The sequence below is a fragment of the Nyctereutes procyonoides genome, unplaced genomic scaffold (genome assembly GCF_905146905.1).
Source record: "Nyctereutes procyonoides isolate TBG_1078 unplaced genomic scaffold, NYPRO_anot_genome, whole genome shotgun sequence".
Classification (NCBI taxonomy): Eukaryota; Metazoa; Chordata; class Mammalia; order Carnivora; family Canidae; genus Nyctereutes; species Nyctereutes procyonoides.
Window position 1 is genome coordinate 15945641 of NW_026575044.1, and position 24905 is coordinate 15970545.

General features: G+C 42.6%; 1 protein-coding gene across 1 annotated transcript in view; it reads left to right on the plus strand.

The window, feature by feature from the left end:
• NUP210L (nucleoporin 210 like) overlaps nt 1-24905 on the plus strand; it is an 81441-nt gene that overhangs the window by 54791 nt on the left and 1745 nt on the right. Inside the window, exons 26-37 of the mRNA XM_055324386.1 lie at nt 131-211; nt 297-428; nt 2673-2831; nt 3753-3844; nt 5104-5278; nt 7311-7486; nt 8098-8315; nt 11245-11381; nt 17830-17956; nt 20971-21120; nt 22416-22666; nt 23328-23532. Of these exons, the coding sequence (XP_055180361.1) occupies nt 131-211; nt 297-428; nt 2673-2831; nt 3753-3844; nt 5104-5278; nt 7311-7486; nt 8098-8315; nt 11245-11381; nt 17830-17956; nt 20971-21120; nt 22416-22666; nt 23328-23532 (1903 nt within the window). The remainder of the gene's footprint in view (nt 1-130; nt 212-296; nt 429-2672; nt 2832-3752; nt 3845-5103; nt 5279-7310; nt 7487-8097; nt 8316-11244; nt 11382-17829; nt 17957-20970; nt 21121-22415; nt 22667-23327; nt 23533-24905) is intronic.

A 24905-nucleotide genomic window follows, 5' to 3' on the forward strand; every position in this document is an offset into this window, starting at 1 on the left:
CAAACACATCTATGGCATATTTTTTTTATTGAATGCCCTAAACAACAAAGTAGTTACCATAAGCATCCTCTGCCCACTGCACAGACACCCCCTCTTAGCCTATGCTTGCTCCTTGCCACCTGCTGAGCAGGATGAAGTATACATTGAAGTGGTCCAGCTACGGGCTGTTAGGATCCTCGCAGCTGCTACTCGACTCATTACAGCCACTGAGGTCAGTAAGTTGGCTCTGTTCTCAGTGTGCTCTGTTAGTGCTAGCTGGGCAGGACATAGAGTACAGTGCTATTTCTCCTTTTCAGATGCCAGTTTATGTCATGGGAGTGACGAGTACCCAGACCCCTTTCTCCTTCAGCAATGCCAACCCTGGGCTCACATTCCATTGGTCCATGAGCAAAAGGGATGTATTGGATCTAGTGCCCAGGCATTCAGAGGTATGAATGTGTCTATTATATAATCTCTATTATATAATCTCAGGACAATGATAGTAAATTCACCTTATTTCATCTTAAATTTGAGACTGACTGACTTTCTAAACTACACAGTGTTACTACTTACCTCCTTTTCCTCTTGTTCTGTGAACTCTGGAAACCCACAAATCATATGAAAAATTCAATTTGAGTACTCAGTTAATGCTATGTAATTTTTAATATACTTTGCTGGAACGGGCTCTTGAAAACAATGTTTCCTTTATTATTGTATTTGTGAGTATTTGACTATGTTCATGAGTAGTAGTAACACATTATGAATATAAGGTCTGTATCCAGGCACACCGCACTGTGCTGGGCTTTGCTCCATAGGGCTTCACAGATATTGCATGTTTTTACAAATGGAAGCTTTGTGGCAACCGCAAGTCTGTTGGTGCCATTTTTTAAAATATTATATTTATTTATTCATGAGAGACACACAGAGAGAGGCAGAGACATAGGCAGAGGGAGAAGTAGGCTCCATGCAAGGAGCCTGAGGTGGGGCCTGATCCTGGGACTCCAGGATCAGGCTCTGGGCCAAAGGCAGGCACTAAACTGCGGAGCCACCCAGGGATCCCTGGTGCCATTTTTCTGACAGCATTTGCTCACTCTGTGTCTCTGTGTCACATTTTGGTAATTCTCACAATATTTCAGATTTTTCCATTATTATTTGTTACAGTGACCTGTGATCAGTGAGTATGATTCACTGAAAGCTCAGATGATGGTTAGCATTTTTTAGCAATAGGTATTTTTAATTAAGATACATACATTGTTTTAGATATAATGCTATTTATTGCATAACAGTATAGTGTAAACATAACTTTTACATGCACTGAAAAAACAGAAAATTCATGTGATCCACTTTATTGCAATATTTGCTTTATTGTGGTAGTCTGAAACTGAACCTGCAGTATCTCTGAGCTGTACCTGTACTCTGTGGTAAGTGAAAATAGCTTTCATGTCTTAATGCACATAGTTACTCAGAAACCTGAAAAAGAAAGAAAAAAAGATAGGTATTTCTGGAGCCAGCTAAAAAGAGAAGTCTGAAAAAAAGTCAAAAAATCTATTTGTAATCCTAAAAATATCCTAGATCTTTAGTCTAGGAAAACCCTGGTGTTTGGGTCTTCTGTCATGGCTTCCCCGACAGAATACACAGAAGCCTGTGTATTCTCAGCATTGAGGAGAGATGGAACTGTACTTAGTTTAGCAGAATTCTGCACAGGGTTTCAGCTCTTTTTCTTGACTAGCAACCAGGGATTATATGAAGAGAAGAGATGCTGTAGGCTTTTAGCATCTGTTCTACTTCTCCTTTCCTCCACCTTTATCTAAAGCCCCACTCTTGTCTCTAGGAGTAGTGGCTGAGAGCCATACACAGTTTCTCCTCCTGCCTCAGATGCTGCAGGGTGAGCCGATCAGTGTAGTAGCAAGGGAAGGGTCCCCCAGCCCCATGTGGAGGTCTCCTGCAAGGTGCTGTCATCATTCAGAAAGTCACGTGGGTCAAACATATTATAAACCACTTGTTCTTTAGCATAAGACTTCCTTCCAGACAGCCGATTAAGATCTGCATAAAGGGAATGGGAATATTTCTGTGGGGGAGGAGGGAAAGGTGATTTTGGAACATGAGTCAAGAGAGCTGGAAGAAATATCTTGAAGGCTGTGGACACCAAACAGGCAGGAGAAAAAGGACATGAAACGAGTGCCCCGAAGGTAGACGAGTGTCTACTCCAACATCTGTCTAAATGTTGGCCCTGCCTTCCCGATGGCCTTATCCAGTCTGGGCCAGAATAGTGGGGAAGCAGGAGGGAGATGGCCAGCTAGTGTGAGCATAGTACTGAAATAGCTTTCCTTTCTTGTTCCTCCTTCCTTGCTACCACTCTGAACTCCAGATGTTCATTGCCTCACTTTGCCAATTCAAGTTCTACTATCTGAATCCACTTTAGAAACCTCTTCCTTCATTTTCATTCTTCAAGATTATATGAGACTCTCACAGAGGCTTGCCAGAATTAGTTGAGTGCTATACACAGATTTTACTTCAGAGATGACTGTGTTGCTGGGAATATGAAAAGAAATAACTATGAAAATAACCCCTGGTACTCTAGTCCTCTTATACAGATCTACCTAGCATACATTTTCTTTATTGTTACAACACAGAGGGAAGGGCACAATGATTATTAATGAATATTTCTAAATCCATTCCTGACTATTTTCCAGGTTTTCCTACAGCTCCCAGTAGAAAATAACTTTGCCATGGTTGTCCACACAAAGGCAGCTGGTCGGACCAGTATCAAAGTCACTGTCCGCTGCATGAACAGTTCCTCTGGGCAGCTTGAGGGGAATTTCTTAGAATTGTCTGATGAAGTTCAGATCCTGGTAAGATCCCAAACCTAAATCTTTTTACATATCAAGAAGAAGAAAGTGATATCCTCTTATCATCTATGAGGAGATTTGTCTGGATAGAAGTAGAGGAATGCTAAGAGGGAGCCCTAGAACATGCTCATACTTTTTAGATCTTCGTCATTCTTGCTAGTTGCATCTATGTAGATATTGGCATTAGAAGCTGTGAGAACATGCACTCCCCTTAACTCCCCACACAATGAACACAGGATATGAAGCCAGAATAACTAAAAAGGGATTCATTTCTGAGCTGCTCTGCCTGACATAGATACTATGATACCATCCATTTAGGAGCTCTAACCCTAACTTCTAGTAAGGTGTAAGAGCATGAATGGTTGGTTTCTACAGGTGTTCTCAGGCTGAAAGCTAACTGGTCCTGTTGTTTTTAGTGTTCAAAACAAAAATGATCATTTGTGAGGGGCAAGTAAGTTTCTCTACCTTTGAATTTAGGACTGATTTTTTTTTCTATTTTTCTCCTTTATTTTGGTTTTGTTTCTCCAATTTAGTGAGGAGGGTAGAGGAAAGAGCATTTTACTAGGGAGAACCTGAATAGTGTCCCTTGCTAATTTATTATTACAGGTTTTTTTGTTCTCAGATCTCTTTTCAGGTTACCAGAGCTAAAATTAGAAATTTTAAAATTATTTTATGTCTAATATCTAAGTGATATAGAGGATGTGGTGGGTCGGCGCAAACTTTGTCAGAAGCAGGACTACTAATAGATCTGTATTCTGGAATACCAAGGTGTGTTTTAAGTGTCTGGCTCATTTGGAAAAGAGTTCTATGGGCCCTCTGGTTAAGCTGGAGTGAGGAGGACATTGATTGTAGTTGTCGATATGGGAGCAGAGGTCATCGTTAGTCTCTTTCAGAAATGAGGAAGACATTATTTTCTCACTTTAGGTGTTTGAGAAACTCCGACTGTTCTTTCCAGAGTGTCAGCCTGAGCAAATTCTGATGCCTATGAATTCCCAGCTCAGACTCCACACCAACAGGTGAGGAGAGTGGGGAAGGCAGGCCAGGTTCCAACCCTACCCTTAGGAACATGGAGAGAACTGTTGCCTTCTAGGTGATTTTTCTAGCCCACAAATAAGTTATTTTAGTTGAAGTGAAAGTCACACAACATAAAATTAACCATTTTATTTTTTTTTTAAAGGACAGAGATAGTATCAGGATAATCCTTTATTTTTTTTTTAATTTATTTATGATAGTCACACAGAGAGCGAGAGAGAGAGAGGCAGAGACACAGGCAGAGGGAGAAGCAGGCTCCATGCCTTGGGAGCCCGACGTGGGATTCGATCCCGGGTCTCCAGGATCGCGCCCTGGGCCAAAGGCAGGCACAAAACCGCTGCGCCACCCAGGGATCCCCAAAATTAACCATTTTAAAGTGGACAATTTAGTGGCATTTAGTGCATCACAGAATTGTACAACCGTCACCTCTGTCTGATTCCAGAACATCTTCATCACCACTAAAATCTCTGGCAACCACTGATCATCTCTCTCTGGATTTAACCTTCTGTGTATCTCATTTACATGGAATCATACAACATGTGACCTTTTGTGTTGGGTTCTTTCAGCTAGCATGTTTTTGAGGTTCGTTCCCAGCACAGGATGTATCAGTATTTCATTCCTTTTATTTATTTATTTTTAAAGATTTTACTTGTTTATTTGAAAGAGAGAGCATGCATGCACATGAGCCCAAGCAGGGGAAGCAGCAGAGGCAGAGGGAGTAGCAGATTCCTGCTGAGCAGGAAGCCCAACCTGGGGGCTTGACCCCAGGACCCCAGGATCATGACCTGAGTTGAAGGCAGATGCTTCACCCACTGAACCACCCAGGCGCCCCTATTTCATTCCTTTAAATAACTAAATAATACTCCATTGTATGGATATAACATACTTAGTTTATCCATTCATCTGTTGTTGGACATTTGGGTTGTTTTCACCTTTTGGCTGCAATGAATAATGCTGCTATGAACATTCATACACAACTGTTTGTTTGAATACTTGTTCAAAAAGACTGAACTTTTTTAGCTGAGTGATTTTTTTTTTAAATGATAATATGGGATGTGATTTTTAAAGAGATAGGCATAATGCAAAGGCAGATTTTTACATGAGGAACAAATAAGCACACAACATGGAGAATAGCAAACAGTTTCTTCAGAGTTTAGTCTCTAACAATAATCCTGGCAATATCTACTCCTTTCTTTCTGGTCAGAGCCCCCAAGAGATGCCACATGTTCCATTTGTTCCCTAGGGAAGGGGCCGCCTTTGTGAGTTCTCGTGTTCTCAAGTGTTTCCCTAATTCATCTGTCATCGAGGAAGATGGTGAAGGGCTACTGAAAGCTGGTTCCATTGCAGGTACTGCTGTGTTGGAAGTCACTTCTGTAGAACCTTTTGGAGTCAACCAAACAACCATAACTGGAGTTCAGGTGAGTTCAGGGACTTACTCAAAAAAATAAAAGGGATATCGTGGCCTGAAGAGGCAGATTTCCTGGTTTAATAACTAGAAACTATTCTGGCAGACAGAAGGAACTGTAAGATAAGTCAACAATCTTGACATTGGTATAAACCATCCAATTAAAATGGCCTTTAGAGGCCTTGTTACAAGAGGGATTAGCTTCAAATTGGTATACTTCTGAGCAGTGTTGGCAAAAGGGTGTGGGAGCGAGTAGAACTCTTGCTACCAAAATTAGGCTTTGTTATTAGAATTTTAAAAATTAAAAAAAAAATTAAAAAAAATTAAAAAAAAAAAAAGAATTTTAAAAATTTAATCAAAAAAAATTTAGTGCAACATGTAGTGCCTGGGTGGCACATTCAATTAAGCATCCAACTCTTGGTTTCAGCTCAGATCATGATCTCAGAGTTGTGAGATTGAGCCCTGTGTCAGGCTCCATGCTTGGCATGGAATCGGCTTGAGATTCTCTCTCACCCTCTCCCTTTGCCCCTCCCCGTAATTCTGCATGTGCTCTTTCTCTCTCCCTCAATAAATGAATCTTTAAAAAAAATTTAACATACACAAAAATATTTCAGGCATTAAACATCTAGCATATTCTAGCCTCTATGTTGCTTCTTTTGTGTATATTATCCTAACTACCAAAGAAGCCCTTGAGGGTGGGCATTATTATTCTCCACTAAATGGACACCAAATCTGGGGGCACCTGGCTGACTCAGTTGGGGGAACCTGCCACTCTTGGTCTGGAAACCATGGATTCAAGCCCCATGCTGGGTGTAGAGATTACTTTAAAATCTTTAGGGGTACGTAGTTGGCTCAGTTGGTTAACTATCTGCCTTTGACTCAGGTCATGATCTCAGGGTTCTAGGATGGAAGCCCCACATCGGGCTCCCTGCTCAGTGGGGAGTCTGCTTCTCCTCTCTCTGCCCATTGTGAGGGCTCTTTCTCTCTCTCTCTCAAATACATAAAGTCCTTTAAAAAGATAAAATATTTAGGGGATCCCTGGGTGGCGCAGCGGTTTGGCGCCTGCCTTTGGCCCAGGGCGCGATCCTGGAGACCCGGGATCGAATCCCACATCGGGCTTCCGGTGCATGGAGCCTGCTTCTCCCTCTGCCTGTGTCTCTGCCTCTCTCTCTCTCTCTCTCTGTGACTATCATAAATAAATTAAAAAATTTTAAAAAAAATCTATAAGTTGATAGTAAATCTGAGACTTGGGCAGCCTGGGTGGCTCAGCAGTTTAGTGCTGCCTTCAGCCCAGGGCCTGATTTAGAGACCCGGGATCAAGTCCCACATCAGGCTCCCTGCATGGAGCCTGCTTCTCCCTCTGCCTGTGTCTCTGCACGCCACCCCCCCCATGTCTCTCACGAATAAAATAAAATCATAAATAAATAAATAAATAAAATAATAAATAAATAAAATCTTAAAGCTCCAACTACTCCACATTCCTACAGCTTTAATAATTAAGGAGCCATTTCCTGTGCTGTCATATTTCTTTAAAAAAAAGATTTTATTTATTCATTCATGAGACACAGAGAGAGAGAGAGAGTCAGAGACATAAGCAGAGAGAGAAGCAGGCTCCATGCAGGAAGCCCAATGTGGGACTCGATCCCAGGTCTCCAGGGTCTCACCCTGGGTGAAAGGCAGGAGCTCAGCCACTGAGCCACCCAGGTGTCCCTTGTACTGTCATATTTCTTACTCACTCTGATTTAAGTCATCTCAGATCAGGAGCTGTTTCGTATGAAAGAAGAACCCTGTTTTTATGTTATTTTTATTATTTTAAAGATTTTATTTATTCATGAGAGACACAGAGATATAGGCAGTGGGAGAAGCAGGCTCCCTGCGGGGAGCCCAATATGAGACTCGATTCTGGGACTCCAGGACCATGTCCTGAGTGGAAGGCAGACGCTCAACCACTGAGGCACCCAGGTGTCCCAAGAACCCTGTTTTTACTGTGAACTGTGAACTTCAGAATCTGTCGCAGCTCCCCTCTAGCAGCCCTTCTCCCACAGGTGGCACCAGTGACATACCTGCGGATGAGCAGCCAACCCAAGCTGTATGCAGCCCATGGGAGGACCCTGCCAGCCTTTCCCGTGGGCATGTCTCTCACCTTCATTGTCCAGTTTTATAACAGCATCGGAGAGAAATTCCACACACACAATACCCAGCTTCATCTGGCTCTGAACAGGTGTGGAGTCAAAGGAGTGATGTCCACATTGTAGTAAAAACTGTGCAGATAGGCTAGGGTGATAAAGTAGCTCCAGTAAATTAAAGTTCTCTACTCAGAATCTGATCTTTATTTCTTTCGTTAGGATGTGAAACACTAGAATGGTATTAGTTATTTAATGAAGAAGAATTTCAGGGTGTCTTCAGTCTGTTAAGCCCTAGTTCACAGAAAGCCCCCATAGGGAGCTTGTTGGAGTATTATTATCAAAAAGCTGTCCTGGGGGACCTGGATGGCTCAGTTGGTTAAGTATCCAACTCTTGATCTCAGTTCAGGTCTTGATTTCAGGATTGTGAGTTCAAGCCCCACACTGGGGCTCCATGCCAAACAAAAACAAAACAAAAACTGTACTTAAGATAAATTTTTAATTAAAGAAAAGGGGGGGGGTTTACTGAGTACTCTGTGTATGAAGGTAATAGACCTGACCCTTGGCCACTCACTGCTTGCCTTCCACCTTAAAGTTGCTTCTGAACCTTTGAGCTATTGAATAGAAAATGCTGTGATCAGCTCTGCCCCCAGAACTGTGTCCTAACAATGATCTTTCAGAGATGACCTGCTTTCTTACTTCCTTTCAGAGATGACCTGCTCCTTATTGGGCCAGGGAATAGAAACTATACTTACGTGGCCCAGGCAGTGAACACAGGAGTGACACTTTTGGGAATCTGGGACCGGAGGCACCCAGGTGTGGCAGATTACATCCCTGTTGCTGTGGAGCATGCCATTGAGCCTGACACCCACCTCACCTTTGTTGGAGATGTCATCTGCTTCAGGACTCACCTCCTCAGCCACAATGGTTTGGATACCTTCCCTTTCTTAACCTCATAGCTGACAAGATGAGAAAGCAACTCATTCCTTAGATAATTTTTTCAAACTGATTTAAATCTGAGGGCCATGGAGTGCCTGGCTGGCTTAGTTAGTAGAGTGTGCGACTCTTGATCTCAAAGTTGTAGGTTCAAGCCCCACGTTGAATGTAGTGATTACTTAAAAAAATAAAATCTTTTTAAAACTTTAAGTTCAATTAAACATATAAGGTATTGGTTTCAGAGGTAGAGGTCAGTGATTCATTGGTCTACATAACACCTAGTGCTCGTTATATCATGTTCCCTCCTTAATGCCCATCATCCAGATATCCCATCCCCCAGCCCTCACCCCTCCACAGATCTTCAGTTTCCTATGATTAAGAGTCTCTTACTGTTTGTCTCCCTCTCTGATTTTGTCTTGTTTTATTTTTTCCTCTCTTCCAAAAATAAAATCTTTTTTTTTAAGGATTTATTTAGGGGTGCCTGGGTGGCTCAGTTGGTTAAGCATCTGCCTTTTGCTCAGGTCATGATCTCGGGGTCCTGGGATTGAGTCCCACAATGGGCTCCTGGCTCAGCGGGGAGCTTGCTTCTCTCTCTCCCTCTGCCTGCCACTCCCCCTGTTTGTGCTTTCTGTGTCAAATAAATAAATAAAATCTTTAAAAAAAAGATAATAAAAACTTGATTTATTTATTTTAGAGACAGAGTGAGAAAGCAAGCACAGTGGGAGCAGGGGCAGAGTGAGGAGAGAGAATCAAGTAGACTCCCGCTGAGGCCAGCCTGAGCTGGGGCTTGATCCCACCACCCTGAGATCATGACCTGAGCCAAAATCAAAAGTCAGATGCTTAACCAACTAAGCCAGCCAGGTGCCCCCCAAAATAAAATCTTTAAAAAAAGTCTGAGGGCCTCTCTAGGAATATTGATCATACACCTCCTGAATGCTTGGCTCACTGTATTATTATGTAGATGGTGGCAGGTACTTTGCCTTTTCTCTATTTCCAGCTTCTGAATAAAGGTAATAAGTTGAAGAACTCTAAAGGATGAACTAAAAGGAAGGAAAGGGTACTAAGACTTTAGTTCTAGGAACCAATTGTGAGTACACTGTTTTGTGAGGGACATTTGAAGGCCTAACTCTTAAATATATCATCACTGTAATAAGGTTTGGCCTTGTACTGGGCTAAACTATACTCTTGATCAGCAAAGCATTTCTACCCTAAGAAGTACTACTGAGGGCAGCCTGGGTGGCTCAGCAATTTAGCGCCTCCTTCAGCTCAGGGTGTGATCCTGGAGACCTGGGATGGAGTCCCACGTCGGGCTCCCTTCATGGAGCCTGTTTCTCCCTCTGCCTGTGTCTCTGCCTCTCTTTCTCTCTCTCTTTCTCTCTCTCTCATTCTCTCCCTCCCTCTCTCTCTGATGAATAAATAAAATCTTTTTTTTTGAATAAATAAAATCTTAAAAAAAAAGTACTACTGAGTACAAGAAAATCCATCTTTGGTTAAGAAATGAGTATTAATTCTCTGGGTTTATAGAAAGCATATTCCAAAGCGGTGCACCCTGCCTGGGTGTATGCTCCCAAATAATCCATCCAAGTAGGACTGGTGGGGGTGGTATGTGGCTCTGGGAACTATGGATCCGTGTGTCTGAGTGCAGTGATGTGACATGGGGCAGATTCTGTATATTTAGGGCTTGATGCAGAGGGAGTCTACTCACTCAGGTCAGATACCCTAATCCTATAATGACTGAGTTGCAAACAACCACCATTAACATGTAATTAGGTTGCCAGAATTGCAGTCTTAAGGTTGTTCATTTCTTTTTTTTTTTTAAGATTTTATTTATTCATGAGAGACACAGAGAGAGGCAGAGACACAGGCAGAGGGAGAAGCAGGCTCCATGCAGGGAGCCCAATATGGGACTCGATCCTGGGTCTCCAGGATCACATTCTGGGCCGAAGACAGGTGCTAAACCACTGAGCTACCCAGGCATCCCCGGTTGTTCATTTCTTGTCACTGAAACAACACTTGTTACTTTACTCTTTTGCTAGGTTTTGTCAAGACTGTCCCTCTCTCTTCCCTTCTGGAATACTTGGGCATCCTAAATCTATACTACTTTGGATGAGGAAGCAAAAGGATCAGTAATCTAACCTAAATTCAAGGTGGCATTCTTCTGCCACTTTGAGACTTCAGCCAAAGTGAACAATTGTCTCCTGCCAATTGTCACCTGTTGCAGTAAGAGAATTATCCCTGGGTGTAAAACGAGTTTTTCCTTTTTTTTTTTTAAGATTTTTTTATTTATTCATGAGAGACAAAGACAGACAGAGGCAGAGACACATGCAGAGAGAGAAGAAAGCTCCATGTGGGTGCCCGATGTGGAACTCGATCCTGAGACTCCAGGATCACACCTTGGGCCAAAGGCAGGCGCTCAACCACTGAGCCACCTGGGCATCCCAGTTTTTCCTTTTTCCTAAGGAAAAAACATTAAATTCTCCTGCTAAGTAGCTCCTTCTGTGATTCTGAAGATCAGTAGTTCTTGTTTTATTTTGTGGGTATGATGGTATATAAAGGGGAGCCTGACACTCAGAAAATGAAGTTATCTTCAGAGCTGGATGTTCTGGGACACCTAGGTGGCTCAGTGGTTGAGCATCTGCCTTTGGCTCAGGGTGGATCCCAGAGTCCCGGGATCGAGTTCCACATCGGGCTTCCTGTATGGAGCCTGCTTTTCCCTCTGCCTATGTCTCTGCCTCTCTCTCTCTCTCTCTCTCTCTCTCTCCCATGAATAAATTTTTTTTTTTTTAAAGAGCTGGTTGTTTCTCCTAGGAAAGCAGATCTGTATGCTTAAATGGTCTACTGACATGGAGTCTGAATGAGGTTAGTGAGCATCCATTTAGATAGAGGCTGTGACCAAGTACTTTCTCTGGTCTTTTCTTAGGTGAACCTGGGATATGGATGATTTCCGCTGACAACATTCTACAAACAGATACTGGCACTGGAGTGGGAGTAGCCAGGAGTCCAGGAATAGCAGTGGTCTTTCATGACATCCCAGGAGTGGTGAAAACATATCGAGAGGTAACCCTAACAAAGCCAGGGTGACTATTCCCATATTTGGGGGTATGCATATAGAAAACACTTCCCAGGAAAAGAAATACACTCACATGTCAAATAGAAAACTAGCCAGAAAACTTTATTGGAACACAAAGCTAAATAGTGATTAGGATTCTTTTTTTAAGATTGTATTTATTTATTCATGAGAGACACAAAGAGAGGCAGAGACATAGGTAGAGGGAGAAGCAGGCTCCCAGGGAGCCCAACATGGGACTCAATCCCCAATTCCTGGGATCACAACCTGAGCTGAAGGCAGACGCCCAACCACTGAGACACCCAGGTGTCCCAGTGATTACGATTTTTTTTAAATTTTTATTTATTTATTTATTTATTTATGAGAGAGAGAGAGAGAGAGAGAGGCAGAGACACAGGCAGAGGGAGAAGCAGGCTCCATGCATCAGGAGTCCGATGTGGGACTCGATCCCACGTCTCCAGGATCGTGCCCTGGGCCAAAGGCAGGCGCCAAACCGCTGCGCCACCCAGGGATCCCGTGATTACGATTCTTAACCAGAAGAATGACTAGTGTGATTTATACTTTAAAATATTACTGTGGCGGGGCCTCTGGTGGCTCAGTCAGTTCAGTGATTCAGCTCAGGTCATGATCTCAGGGCTGTGAGATGGAGCCCTGCATCAGGCTCTGTGCACAGCAGGGAGTCTGCTTGATTCTCTTTCTCCCTCTGTTTCTGTCTCTCAAATAAATTTTTATTTATTTTTTAAGATTTTATTTATTTATTCATGAGAGACACAGAGAGAGAGAAAGAGAGAGGCAGGCAGAGACATAGGCAGAGGGAGAAGCAGGCTCTATGCAGGGAGCCTGATGTGGGACTCGATCCCGGGACTGTGGGATCATGCCCTGAGCCAAAGGCAGATGCTCAACCGCTGAGCCACCCAGGCATCCCCAAATAAAATTTTAAAACAACACCAACCCTCCCCCTGCAGAAACATGGTTAGTGGTTTTAAAATCTCTCTCTCTCTCCCTCTCCCCTCTCCCCCTCTCCCTCTCACTGTAGCTACTGGTTGGTACTAAACTGTAGGGCAAGGATCGAAGTTGGGAAGCTAGCTATTCTTGAAATGATCCAGGTGAGACATGATGTGGACCAGGGGACCAGGCTGGTAACAGAGGTGGTACTGAGAAGTTGGTCAGATTCTAGTGTACTTTATAGGTAGATCCAGTATAATTTCCTGACAGATTATATGTAATGCATCTGATAAAATCAAGAATGACTTCAGAGTTAACAAAAAAAAATAGCTTTAGGTTTTGTTTTTTGTTTTGTTTTGTTTTGTTTTTTAAATATTTATTGGGCAGCCCAGGTAGCTCAGCGGTTTAGTGCTGCCTTCAGCTCAGGGTGTGATCCTGGAGACCCAGGATCGAGTCCCTGTGTTGGGATCCCTGCATGGAGCCTGCTTCTCCCTCTACCTGTGTATGTATTCATGAGAGACACAGGGAGAGAGGCAGAGACATAGTCAGAGGGAGAAGCAGCCTTCTCACAGGGAGCCTGTTGTGATCCTGACCTGGGACGAAGGCAGATGCTCAACCACTGAGCCACCCAGATGTCCCAGCTTCAAGTTTTTGACTGAATAGCAAAAAGGACAGAATTGCCATCACTTGAGGGGCGTCTGGGTGGTGCAGTAGGTTAAACATCCGACTCTTGATTTCAGCTCAGGTTGTTATATCAGGGTCCTGAGATTGAGTCCTACATCTGGCTCTGTGCTTAGCATGGAGTCTGCTTGTCCCTACCCCACCTCTGCTACCTGCCTCTCCACTCATGCTCTCTCTCTCTCAAATAAGTAAAATCTGGAGGCTGAATGCCGAGCTGCTGAGTGTGGTTCCCAGGAAAGGGGCCTGGGGTGCATACTGCCTCTGTAATGGCTTGCTGCAAAACATGCTGAATGCTATTTTTACCTTTTACCTTTTTTTGGAAAAGCAAAAATCTTCTTTGGATTTTCTTTTCCTTAGGGAAACCACATATTAATGTCTTTCATAAAAGCGATGGGGCTTAATGCAAATTTTCAAAAAGTGGAGGAATCCCTGGGTGGCGCAGCGGTTTAGCGCCTGCCTTTGGCCCAGGGCACAATCCTGGAGACCCGGGATTGAATCCCACATCGGGCTCCCGGTGCATGGAGCCTGCTTCTCCCTCTGCCTATGTCTCTGCCTCTGCCTCTCTCTCTCTATCATAAATAAATAAAAAATTTAAAAAAAAAGTGGAGGGGTCCCTGTATTTCAAGGAAGGAGGAAGTGATCAGCCATGTCAAATGTTATTGATAGGTCGAGTAAGCTGAAAACAGAAATGACTAATGGGGGATGCCTGGGTGGCTCAGCGGTTGAGCATCTGCCTTTGGCTCAGGGCATGATCCTGGTCCCAGGATCGAGTCCCACGTCTGGCTCCCTGCGAGAAGCCTGCTTCTCCCTCTGCCTGTGTCTCTGCCTTTCTCTCTCTTTCTCTCTCTCTGTTGTCTCTCATGAAGAAATAAATAAAATCTTTAAAAAAAAAAAAGAAATGACTAATGGGTTCGCAGTAGAGTATGGTTACTTTGATGAGTGGCTTCAGTGCAGTGATGGGAGCGTAAGTCTGGAGAATTGAGAGGACATGGGGATGGCAGGCATAAGACAGCTCTGTGAGGAACTAGAGTCAAGTTTTTGTTGATCATTTTTTGAGATGGGAGAGATTAAGTAGAGAAGGAAAATGTGATGCAGAAATAGGGAGAATTCCTGAAGCAAGGTGAGATGGGGAAAAGTGAAGCATGGGCTTGAAGCCTTTCCTCTTTCCCCTGAAATGACTGTCTCCTTCCTCTGTGCTCAGAGGACTTGTTTGTTCCTCCTTACATTACTCAAATGTAACAGCTATTGTTTGTTGAGCATCTACTATGGGCTTAGCATTTTGCGTCTGTTTCTTAAATTTTGATTTTACATCCAGTATAATTTTAATCTTAACAACTCTGCAAAGTATTATCCCAATTTTTTTAGATGAGTAAATTGCCTAAGATGTGCCTACATAGTATGTGGTGCCTTACTGTACCATATAAATGTAATGATTTCTATCTGAAATCTATCTGACTCTTGGTTTCACTCAGGTCATGATCCTCAGGGTCGTGAGACAGAGCCTAGTGGTGATAGAAATCATTACATTTATATGGTTTTTTAAAAATATTTTATTTAAAAAATATATTTTTTATTTATTTATTCATGAGAGACACAGAGAGAGGCAGAGACAGGAGAAGCAGGCTCCTTGCAAGGAGCCCTCAAGGAGCCCAATATGGGACTCAATCCCAGGACTCTGGGATCACGCCCTGAGCCAAAGGCAGACACTCAACGACTGAGCCACCCAGGCATCCCACATTTAGTACCCCCCCCCCACATTTAGTTTAAATAACTACAACATAACTGACCAGTGCTTTACAAGTGACATGTCAGAAATGCTCCTTGAGTCTGGACACACCTGGCTGCCTCAGTTGGAGGAACATGCAATTCTTGATGTACAGCTTTAAAAACAAATTGTCAACTTAAAAAATAAATTGCTCTTAGAATACAGAAGACGGGTGCCTTAGTGGCTCAGTCAGTTAAGTGTCTGACTCTTGATTTCGGCTTGGGTCATTATCTCAGGAGCATGGGATTAAGCCCTGAGTTGTGCTGAGTGCTCAGCACAGAGTGTGCTTCTCTTCCTCTCCCTTCCCTGCCCCCCCCAACATTCTTGCTTTCTCTCTCAAATAGGTGGCTAAGTCTTAAAAAAAAAAAAAAAAAAAGAATGCAGAAGAAAGTCATTTAATTCTGCTTAGACACTAAGGCTAAATTTTCTAGAAGTGACATTAAAAAAATATTTTATTTATCTACTTATTTGAGAGAGAGAGCACATACAAGCAGGGGCAGTGGCAGGAGAACCAGACTCCCCAGTGAGCAGGGAGCCTGATGTGGGGACCCCAGGATCATGACCTGAGTCAAAGGCAAATGCTTTACTGACTGAGCCACCCAGGCACCCCTTTAGAAGTGACACTTAAACCTAATCTTGAGATCTGAGTCATGGCACACAAAACAATAAACGGTGTCTTGAGGATTAGGAATTTGTCTGGCAGATAAGAGAAAGCATTTTATTTTCTCTTTAAGGTATATTTATTTTAGGGATCCCTGGGTGGCGCAGCGGTTTGGCGCCTGCCTTTGGCCCAGGGCGCAATCCTGGAGACCCGGGATCGAATCCCATATCGGGCTCCCGGTGCATGGAGCCTGCTTCTCCCTCTGCCTGTGTCTCTGCCTCTCTCTCTCTCTCTCTCTCTCTCTCTCTCTCTCTGTGACTATCATAAATAAATAAATTAAAAAAAAATTTTTTTTAAAGATATATTTATTTTAGAGAGAGAATATGTGCAAGTTGGAGAGGGGCAGAGAAAGAGAATCTCAAGCAGACTCCCCACCAAGCCAAGTGCAGAGGCTGTCGTGGGGCTCTGTCTCACGACCCTGAGGATCATGACCTGAGTGAAACCAAGAGTCAGGCACTTAACCAACAGAGCCACCCAGATGCCCCAAAAGAACAGGTTATTTTAGACTAAAGGCGTAGATGTGCAAAGGCAAACAAAAGTAGATGTTGCTTGAAGACCAATGAATAAATCAGGGTGGCTTCAGCAAAAGTTTATAAAGATAGAAAGGGAAAATCAGATAACATCTAAAGAGAACTTCTATGGTGAGCAGGAGTGGGCTGGGGGCAGAGGTGGCATGAGAAGACAACCTGAGGAGACTGAGAAGGGTCTCAGTGCTAGGAAAGCAAGAAAAGGGGATCACAAGGGAGGAAGCCGTCTGTGCTGTCAGAGGCTACAGAGAAGTCAAAAGGTTGTGATCTCCTAGTCCGTGTACTTTGTTTTTTATTTTCTTGAGAGAGAGAATGTGAGCGGGTGGTGGAGGGGGATGGTGGCGGGGAGGAAGAGGGAAAAGCAGACGCCTTGCTGAGGGGCTCCATCCCAGGACCCTGGGACCATGACTTGAGCCTAAAGCAGGCAATTGATTGAGCCACCCAGGCGCCCCCTAGTTTGTGTCCTTTATAAAATCATCACTAGGGGATCCCTGGGTGGCTCAGCAGTTTAGTGCCTGGCTTCAGCCCAGGGCCTGATCTTGGAGTCCTGGGATTGAGTCCCACGTCCGGCTCCCTGCATGGAGCCTGCTTCTCCCTCTGCCTGTGTCTCTGATTCTCTCTCTCTCTCTCTCTCTGTATGTCTTTCATGAATAAATAAATATATTTTTTAATTTTTATTTATGATAGTCACACAGAGAGAGAGAGAGAGGCAGAGACATAGGCAGAGGGAGAAGCAGGCTCCATGCACTGAGAGCCCGACGTGGGATTCAATCCGGGGTCTCCAGGATCGCACCCTGGGCCAAAGGCAGGCGCTAAACCGCTGCGCCACCCAGGGATACCCCCCCTTTTTTTTTTTTTTAAATCATCACTTAATTATTCACTAACTAGCAGATACTCATTGAGGCCTCTTCTGTGTCATCCCTGTACCAGGCTCTGGAAACACAAAGATAAAAAAAGCCAAACTCCTTTCCTTACTGAGCTTTTAATGTCACTAACTTGCTTTCAAGGGCCTTGAATATTTGCAAAGCAAAAAACTGTGGTAGTACTGAGGAGACTATATTATAATATACGTTTACTATAATGACATAATGTCATGAATAATGACATATGATAATATACATGAAGTTGAAGATATTTGGGGAGAAAGGATCATAATTATCTTCTCTCATTGTAATCATTAAGCACTTGCCTTAAAGACAAGGCACAGGCAGCCCCGGTAGCTTAGTGGTGTAGCGCCACCTTCAGCCTGGGGCGTGATCCTGGGGACCCAGGATCGAGTCCCACGTTAGGCTCCCTGCATGGAGTCTGCTTCTCTCTGCCTGTCTCTCTCTCTCTTTCTGTCTCTAATGGATAAATAAAATCTTAAAAAAAAAAAAAAAAAGACAAGGCACAATACAGGATATACAAAGATAAATTAGGGTTCTCCATTGAAGAACTTAGATTCTAATAGGAGTGATTTTTGACAAAAAAATACCTGCAATACAAGACAGAACATTACAAATATTATTGAGAGAAACAAAGTACTTTGGAGTTTCAGAAAAGGCTGAGATACTATGCAACTAAAAGAAGCCTTTCTAAAGAAAGTTGCACTTGTCTTCAAAGGCATTTTAATAGGGAGTCATCCAAAAGGAAAGATGTCAAACGGAATAATGGACAAAGACCAACTTTTAGGAAAAAATATTATTTTCTTCTCAAAGGTAAACAGATTTTGTAGTTCTTAAATATGTGATAAAATAGAAGGGCAGTTTGCACTTGTGTGAAACAGATGCTTTTGGCTAAATAATTTATGAAGCCTAGAAAGGGAGGGAACAGTATTTTCTAAGAACTTAGGTACAGATTTTCCTTTGGTTTGTTGACAGGTGGTGGTCAATGCATCATCAAGATTAACACTCAGTTTTGACCTCAAGACCCACCTCACCAATACCCCCAATTCAGCTGTGTTCAAGCTCTTCATTACCACTGGCAGAAATGGTGCTAATCTTAAAGGTCAGGAATCTCTTTCTATGTCTGGGTGATTGTTTCCAACTTTCCCATCCTCCTTCAACTCATTTACCCCCTAGACTAGTAATCCAAATTTCCTTTAACAAATAAATCACAGGGATGCCTGGATGGCTCAGTGGTTGAGCATCTGCCTTTGGCTCAGGACATGATCCCGGAGTCCCAGGATCAGGTCCCGCTTCAGGCTCCCTGCGGGAAGCCTGCTTCTCCCTCTGCCTATGTCTCTGCCTCTCTCTCTTTGTGTGTGTGTGTGCATCTCTCATGAATAAATAAATAAAATATTTGATAAATCACTGACAGCTATGACCTCACAAATGACTGGATATCAGGTTTTGATATAGGCTAAATCTAGTCACTTGTTTTTCTAGTTATAACCTTGCCTGACAGGTGGCCTAAACAAGGGATTTCCAAACATGGCTGATTTTCAAGGATACCCATGAAAATTTTTTAAAAATATGGTCTTAGGCTCCATCCAGAGATCGAATAAGTTTGGGATAAGGCCTAAGACCCAATTCTTTTCCAGCTTCTCTAGATTTAAGAACTGTTGGGGGAATCCCTGGGTGGCTCAGCGGTTTCGTGCCTGCCTTTGACCCAGGGCACAATCCTGGAGTCCCGGGATCAAGTCCCGTGTCGGGCTCCTGGCATGGAGCCTGCTTCTCTCTCTCTCTCTGCCATGAATAAATAACTTTAAAAAAAAAAAATCTTAAAAAAAATTAAAAAAAAAAAAAGAACGGTTGGAGTAGGCAACATCTTAACTGTTACTTGCTCAGCACATTTACTTTGTGGTGTTTTTTTGTTATTGGGCTATAATTTAGTGTCAAAAAAAGGTGAGGGGGTGGTGCCTGACTGGCTCAGAGGTGCGTGAAACTGTTGATCTCAGGGTCTTGAGTTCAAGCCCCACATTGGGTATAGAAATTCCTATATATATATATATATATATATTTTTTTTTTAAGATTTTATTTATTCATGAGAGACACAGAGAGGCAGACGCATAGGCAGAGGGAGAAGCAGACTCCCTGCAAGTCCTGATGTGGGACTCGATGCCAGGATCTCAGGATCATGACCTGAGCCAAAGGCAGATGCTCAACCACTGAGCCACCCACGTGCCCCTAAAGATTACTTTTTAAAAAATAATAAAAATCATTAAAGAGTAAAGAAAACTAAAATACAAGAAACTCCTAATAGATTCTAGTGTGCTATGTTAGCAGTTTTTATATATTTTATGTCATTTAACAATCTTTGTTTTTTTGTCTTTTTTTAAAGTAGGCTCCATGCCCCCTACCCAACATGGGGCTTGAACTCACACCTTGAGATCAAGACCTGAGCTGGATCAAGAGTCGGATGTTTAACCGACTGAGCCACCCAGATGCCCCTCATTTAACAATCTTACGTAATTATTATCATCATTATAAAGATGAGAAATAGCAAATCTAAGAGCAAGTAACATGTACAAGGTAACAATTAGTGGCAGAAGTGGTAGATCTTCCCACTCCAAAGTCCACATAAATTCTTTCATTCTTTTTTTTTTAAGAAAGAACAAATTCTATTTTTTTTTTGCCAAGAGAACATGCAAAACTAAAGTCCAGAATATAATTACTATCTATAAGTTTATTATTCTTTTTTATTTTTTAAATATTTTATTTATTTATTCATGAGAGGCGGGGGGGGGGGCGGCGGCAGAGAGAGGCAGAAACACAGGCAGAGGGAGAAGCAGGCTCCATGCAGGGAGCCCAAAACGGGACTCCATCCCAGGTCTCCAGGATCACGTCCTGGACTGAAGGTGGCGCTAAACTGCTGAGCCACCTGGGCTGACCTATCTATAAAGTGTAATTGCCCTTTTTGTCCTTAATTTTTAAACTTATTTTCTTTTCAGATTATTTAATTTTATCATAGTATAAGTATATATAAATATTTGATTTTTAAAGTTTTCAAGGTTCTTTTACAAAGTATTGTTTATAACATAACCACTCATTATTGTCTTATGATTTACACCTTGCAATTTTTTCCCCCAGAATCTTTCTAAGACAACTTATTTTATTACAAAACCTCATGAAACAGCTCCTTTGCTATTACTTGCTGATAGTTTCCAAAAGATAAGAATGGTCACTGGACTACTGGCAGCTAAGAAAGAGTTTCAACCAACTGAGACCATTAAGAAACTGTGCAGGGGAAAATCTTGTTAACAGGACACCAGCTCCTATTTAATCTAGAATGTCATCCATTGCAGCTGACCCAACCATGGCACCAGTCCATTTCTTGCTGGCTGTGTGGCTTCTGTTTAAGATACCATTTGTAATAAAATTCTAGAGATCTCTAATTTGAATCACACTGCAATTGGTTATGGGAAACAAACCTTCTTAGACTGAAAAGCTACCTTGCAACTGTAATAGCTGTCTAGTTTCACTAGAGTCTATCTCATTTCCACTGATGAATTCCAAAAACTTTTGAAAGAGGGCCCCTATGATATTGATAATGGAACCCCCCACTATAGTCGTTCACAAACCAGCAAAAGCAAGGGTCTTAGCTATTCTTTCACCTTGATTGTAGCAGGAGCCAACAGGGCTGGCCAGATCAGAGAGAATTGACCACCTTTTTCACTATTTTTTTTTTAAGTTTTTATTTACGTAAATGATCTCTACATTGGGTGATGTGGGCCTTGAACTCACAACCCTGAGATCAAGAGTGCATGCTCTTCTGACTAAGCCAGCCAGCTGCCACCCCTTTTCCCTCCTTTAATAAAAAATGATTTATTCATGGCGGGGGGGGGGGGGGGCAGAAGGAGGAATCTCCAGCAGACGCCTGCTGGGCACAGAGCCTGACACAGGACTCAATCTCACAACCCCGAGATCACAACCTGAGCCCAAACCCAAGAGTCAGATGCTCAACCAATTGAGCATCTTTCCCTTTCCCTTTTTTTTTTCTTAAATCAAATTGCTACCTATATATGTTTCCTCTTTCACAAAGTCTTAAGGCAGTTATTTATCTTTTTTCTGCTTATTAGGATCCTGTACCCCAAGTCAGGCCTTGGCCATTACAACAATACTTCTTCCTGAGACCCTTGTGCTATGCCATGTGCAGTTCAGTAATACTTTGCTAGACATCCCAGCAAGCAAAATCTTCAATGTCCATGCAGGTTTCAGCATGGAGAAAGGTGGGTCCCACCAGCTGGATCTGGTGCCCTTGTTTCCATCTCTAACAGTTGTCACTTCCTTATTGGATTGCAATTGCACTTTCCAGTTTCGCTGACTATATAACAATGGAAACTTTCTCAACCAACATTTTTGTTCAGTCTCTGTATCACCCTGTGCTTTTCTGTTATAGTCTTCTATTTTCTTCTTAGCTAGTCCCTGTTATCTCTAGGCTTGGATCATTCATCTTTAACCCCCAGCAAGTAGCAGTGTTTGTTGTTGAACTGAAGGATATTCCAAGCAGAGTAGCATTAACTAGCATAAAGTAGAAATAGGCATGACATTGGAATGCTTTCATATTAATCAAGTGATCCAAAATGGGAGAATTCATGTCAAACATAACGTATAAATAGGACAATATTACAGCCTAAGACCTGCTCCAAGGCTAGGCACTATGGTGTGAGTACTGATTACTGAGCAGCTCACTCAGCAAACTAGTGGGCACTGAACTGACTACTGAGTGCAAAGACAGACCATGGTTGTAAACAGGAGAGCAAGACAGGGCTTTTCATTTTCATCAGCGCTATGTACAGAATAGATGCATGAGATGCTGCAGAGGTAGGAGGAGGAGCATTAACCTCAAACCCAGGGCTTAGAGTGCAGTTTTACACAGCAAGGCCTGTGGAAGGGTGACATCTCAGGACACAGAGCTCCAAGCTTGGCAGGACACAGAATGGAGAGGGAAGAGTGGAAGGCAGGGAGGCCAATGAAGGGGCCACTGCAGTACTCCCAAGTACGAACTGATGAGAATCTAGCCCAGAGTAACAGGGAGATAGAGAGGGGCAGATGTCAGAGACATTTCAAAAAATAAGTTAGCAAGATTTGGAGGATAGTTGGATTTAGGAATGAAGGAAAGAGTGTCTGTCAAAAACCAGCTGACTTTGAGCATGGATAACTAGAACAATACTGTTGTCAAAAATAAGGCCATCTAAGGCCGCTGAGATACAGTCAGAGACATGACTAAGCCACACTCTCAAAGCGTCTTTCACAAACCTTTTCCTGACCTCAGCAACTCTTGGTTACTTCATTCTATATATTCAATTTCCCTGTTTGTGCTGTTATTTATTACTACCTGACATGTTGATTTAAACAAGTTCAAACTTAGGTTGCCTGGGACTGTTTTTCTTTGGTATCCTCCCCCTCTAGAGGCCAATAATTTGCTAATAGTAAACACTCAAAGTTGAGTTCACATTTTCTTCTGAATTTGCTTCCATTTTGTCTCTGAACCTTTCTGCTCAGTTTTTCATCTTTTCTTCAGGAGTTTATGTCTGCCTAATCAAGGTTCGACCCCAGTCAGAAGAGCTGCTACAGGTCCTCAGTGTGGCTGACACCTCAGTCTATGGGTGGGCTACATTGGTCAGTGAACCGAGCAGGAACGGAATGCAAAGAATCCTCATTCCTTTCATCCCAGCCTTTTACATCAATCAGTCAGAAGTGGTTCTCAGCCACAGACAAGACATCGGGGAGATAAGAGTGCTGGGGGTCGACAGAGTTCTTGAGAAGCTAGAGGTATATGAAGCGCTGAACCAAAAACATAATGGAGATCAAGGTTTTCAAAAAGGAGTCTTCATTCTTAGTCCAAGGGCAAAGGAAGAGTTATGGAGTGACTTGATAAAATTCACCACGGGGGCTGTTTCTTAGAATGAAGAAACCTATCCCATTCACAATGGCAGGGGACTCCCAGAATCCAAAATTTAGGTCATGAGCTTTGTCAGTCTGGAAGATAACACCAATGTTCTCTTAAAAAAATATGATTCTAGTTTAAAAGTTAAAAAAGAAATTTGAGAGTGAGGGTGGGCAGGGGGTGGCAGAGGGTGTAAATATCCAAGCAGACTCCTGCTGAGCATGGAACCCCATGACCCATGAGGTCAGGACCTGAGCCGAATCCAAGAATCGAACGCTTGACTGATTGAGCCACACAGGCACCGCTAGTTCAGAGCTTTCTGAAAGCCTATTTCATCCTCACAAATCATTTTCTTCCTTATCTACTTCAACACATCTAAGTGTGAAAAAGCATATGACTTATTGTCAGATTGCTAGCTAATAATACAGGGATCTTACTGTATGTTTAAGTTTGGAATGCAAAAAAAAAAAAAAAAGATTGGAATGCAATATTGATACAAAACTGATTTTTCTTGTCAAACAAGTGCCATTTTATCTTTTCTTCAAGGTCTTCCCCAGCTCCCCAGTTCTAGTGGTCTCTGGCCAGAGGCAGTCTTCCCTCACACCTGGCCTGGCTGTCTACCCGGTAAGAGTAGTCAACTTCACCTCCCTTCAGCAGACGGCATCACCCATTTTCATCAATATTTCCTGTGCGCTCACCAGTCAAAGTGAGGCTGTGCTAGTGAGAGCTCTGAAGGATAAATCTGGTACAGGTGAGCACTGGGGGCTCTGGTTTTTATTTTTTTTTTTCTGGTTTTTAATCTACAGAGGTGGAAATGACAGAATGTATTGCTTAGTTAAAAAACGTTCAGCCACTTGACCAAGATTATTCAAATTAGCTGGGGCCTGATCTTTATTTTCCACACCTACCTAAAACATAACCTTCAGGTAGCTCTATCACCATCAAGATGTTCTACTTAACATACAATTATTTAAGGGTAGTTATTATCAGCTTAAGAGCTTCTCAGCTTTGTTAAGTGTACCACTTTCCCTATTTTAAACCTCTTGTTAAGTGTTTTTCTTCAAAAATATCTGGCAGATTTTTTTTTTTTTAAGACTTTATTCATGAGACACACAGAGAGAGACAGGCAGAGGGAGAAGCAGGCTCCACACAGGGAGCCTGACCTGGGACTCGATCCCAGGTCTCCAGGATCAGGCCCTGGGCTGAAGGCGGTGCTAAACCGCTGAGCTACCCGGGCTGCCCTGGCAGATCTTTTTAGATCAAGCAAGCAGCAAATGGTGATAGCCCTAGAACTAAGACTTTGCTTTCCAAAATCCCTGATTCTAGCCATTATTTAGTTTAGAAACTATGCCATGTGTAGTCATGGAAAAGTGTTAGGAAAGCCAAAAAAAAAATGGTCCTCTTTATACTGCCACCTCTATTTGTCCATCCCTCCAGAGAAAGTGAGAAAGTGTTCTTTGAATTAACTGGGAGTGAACTAGATGGAGCCCTTATTTGTCTCCAGTGGGAGGAAGTTTTGTTTTTACAAGAACCTGTTATATACTGGCCAGTACAAGTGCATTTGTTCTCTGGTAACTCTAAAGTAGATGTTTTTCCCTTTAAGAACTGAGCAAATTGAGGTGCTCAAGGTCCCAGCACTATAAACAGTGTTCAACTCTAATCTGTTCTTTCTGCTGGAGTTTTTAAATCTAGAGTTTTAACAGGTTTTTGCTAGGGTCCATGGATGGAATTCTAGGTGCCCATGACCTTCAATGGGAGGAAAAACTGCACATTTTCAATTAACCTCTAATTGAAAGCTTGTATTTCCACCAATTTTATGAATATAGGCAACAAACCACAGTAACAGCATTATGTGTGACTGTCACCAACAGAATTCAAATATTTTCATGTTCCAAATATTAGATCTCAAAATTCACTTCAAAATTACACAAAAGTTATAGCTTTCCTTATTTTTTGCGTTAAAAATTATATTTTGAGATAGGATCCATAGGTTTTACCATACTTCCCAAGTTGCTCATGGCACAATAAATGGTTAAGAACCCTTACACTTCTCAGACCTAAGAGGGCCAGTGGGAACAATACAATCATGATGGTTAGGAGTAGTCAGACACTAAGATACAAACC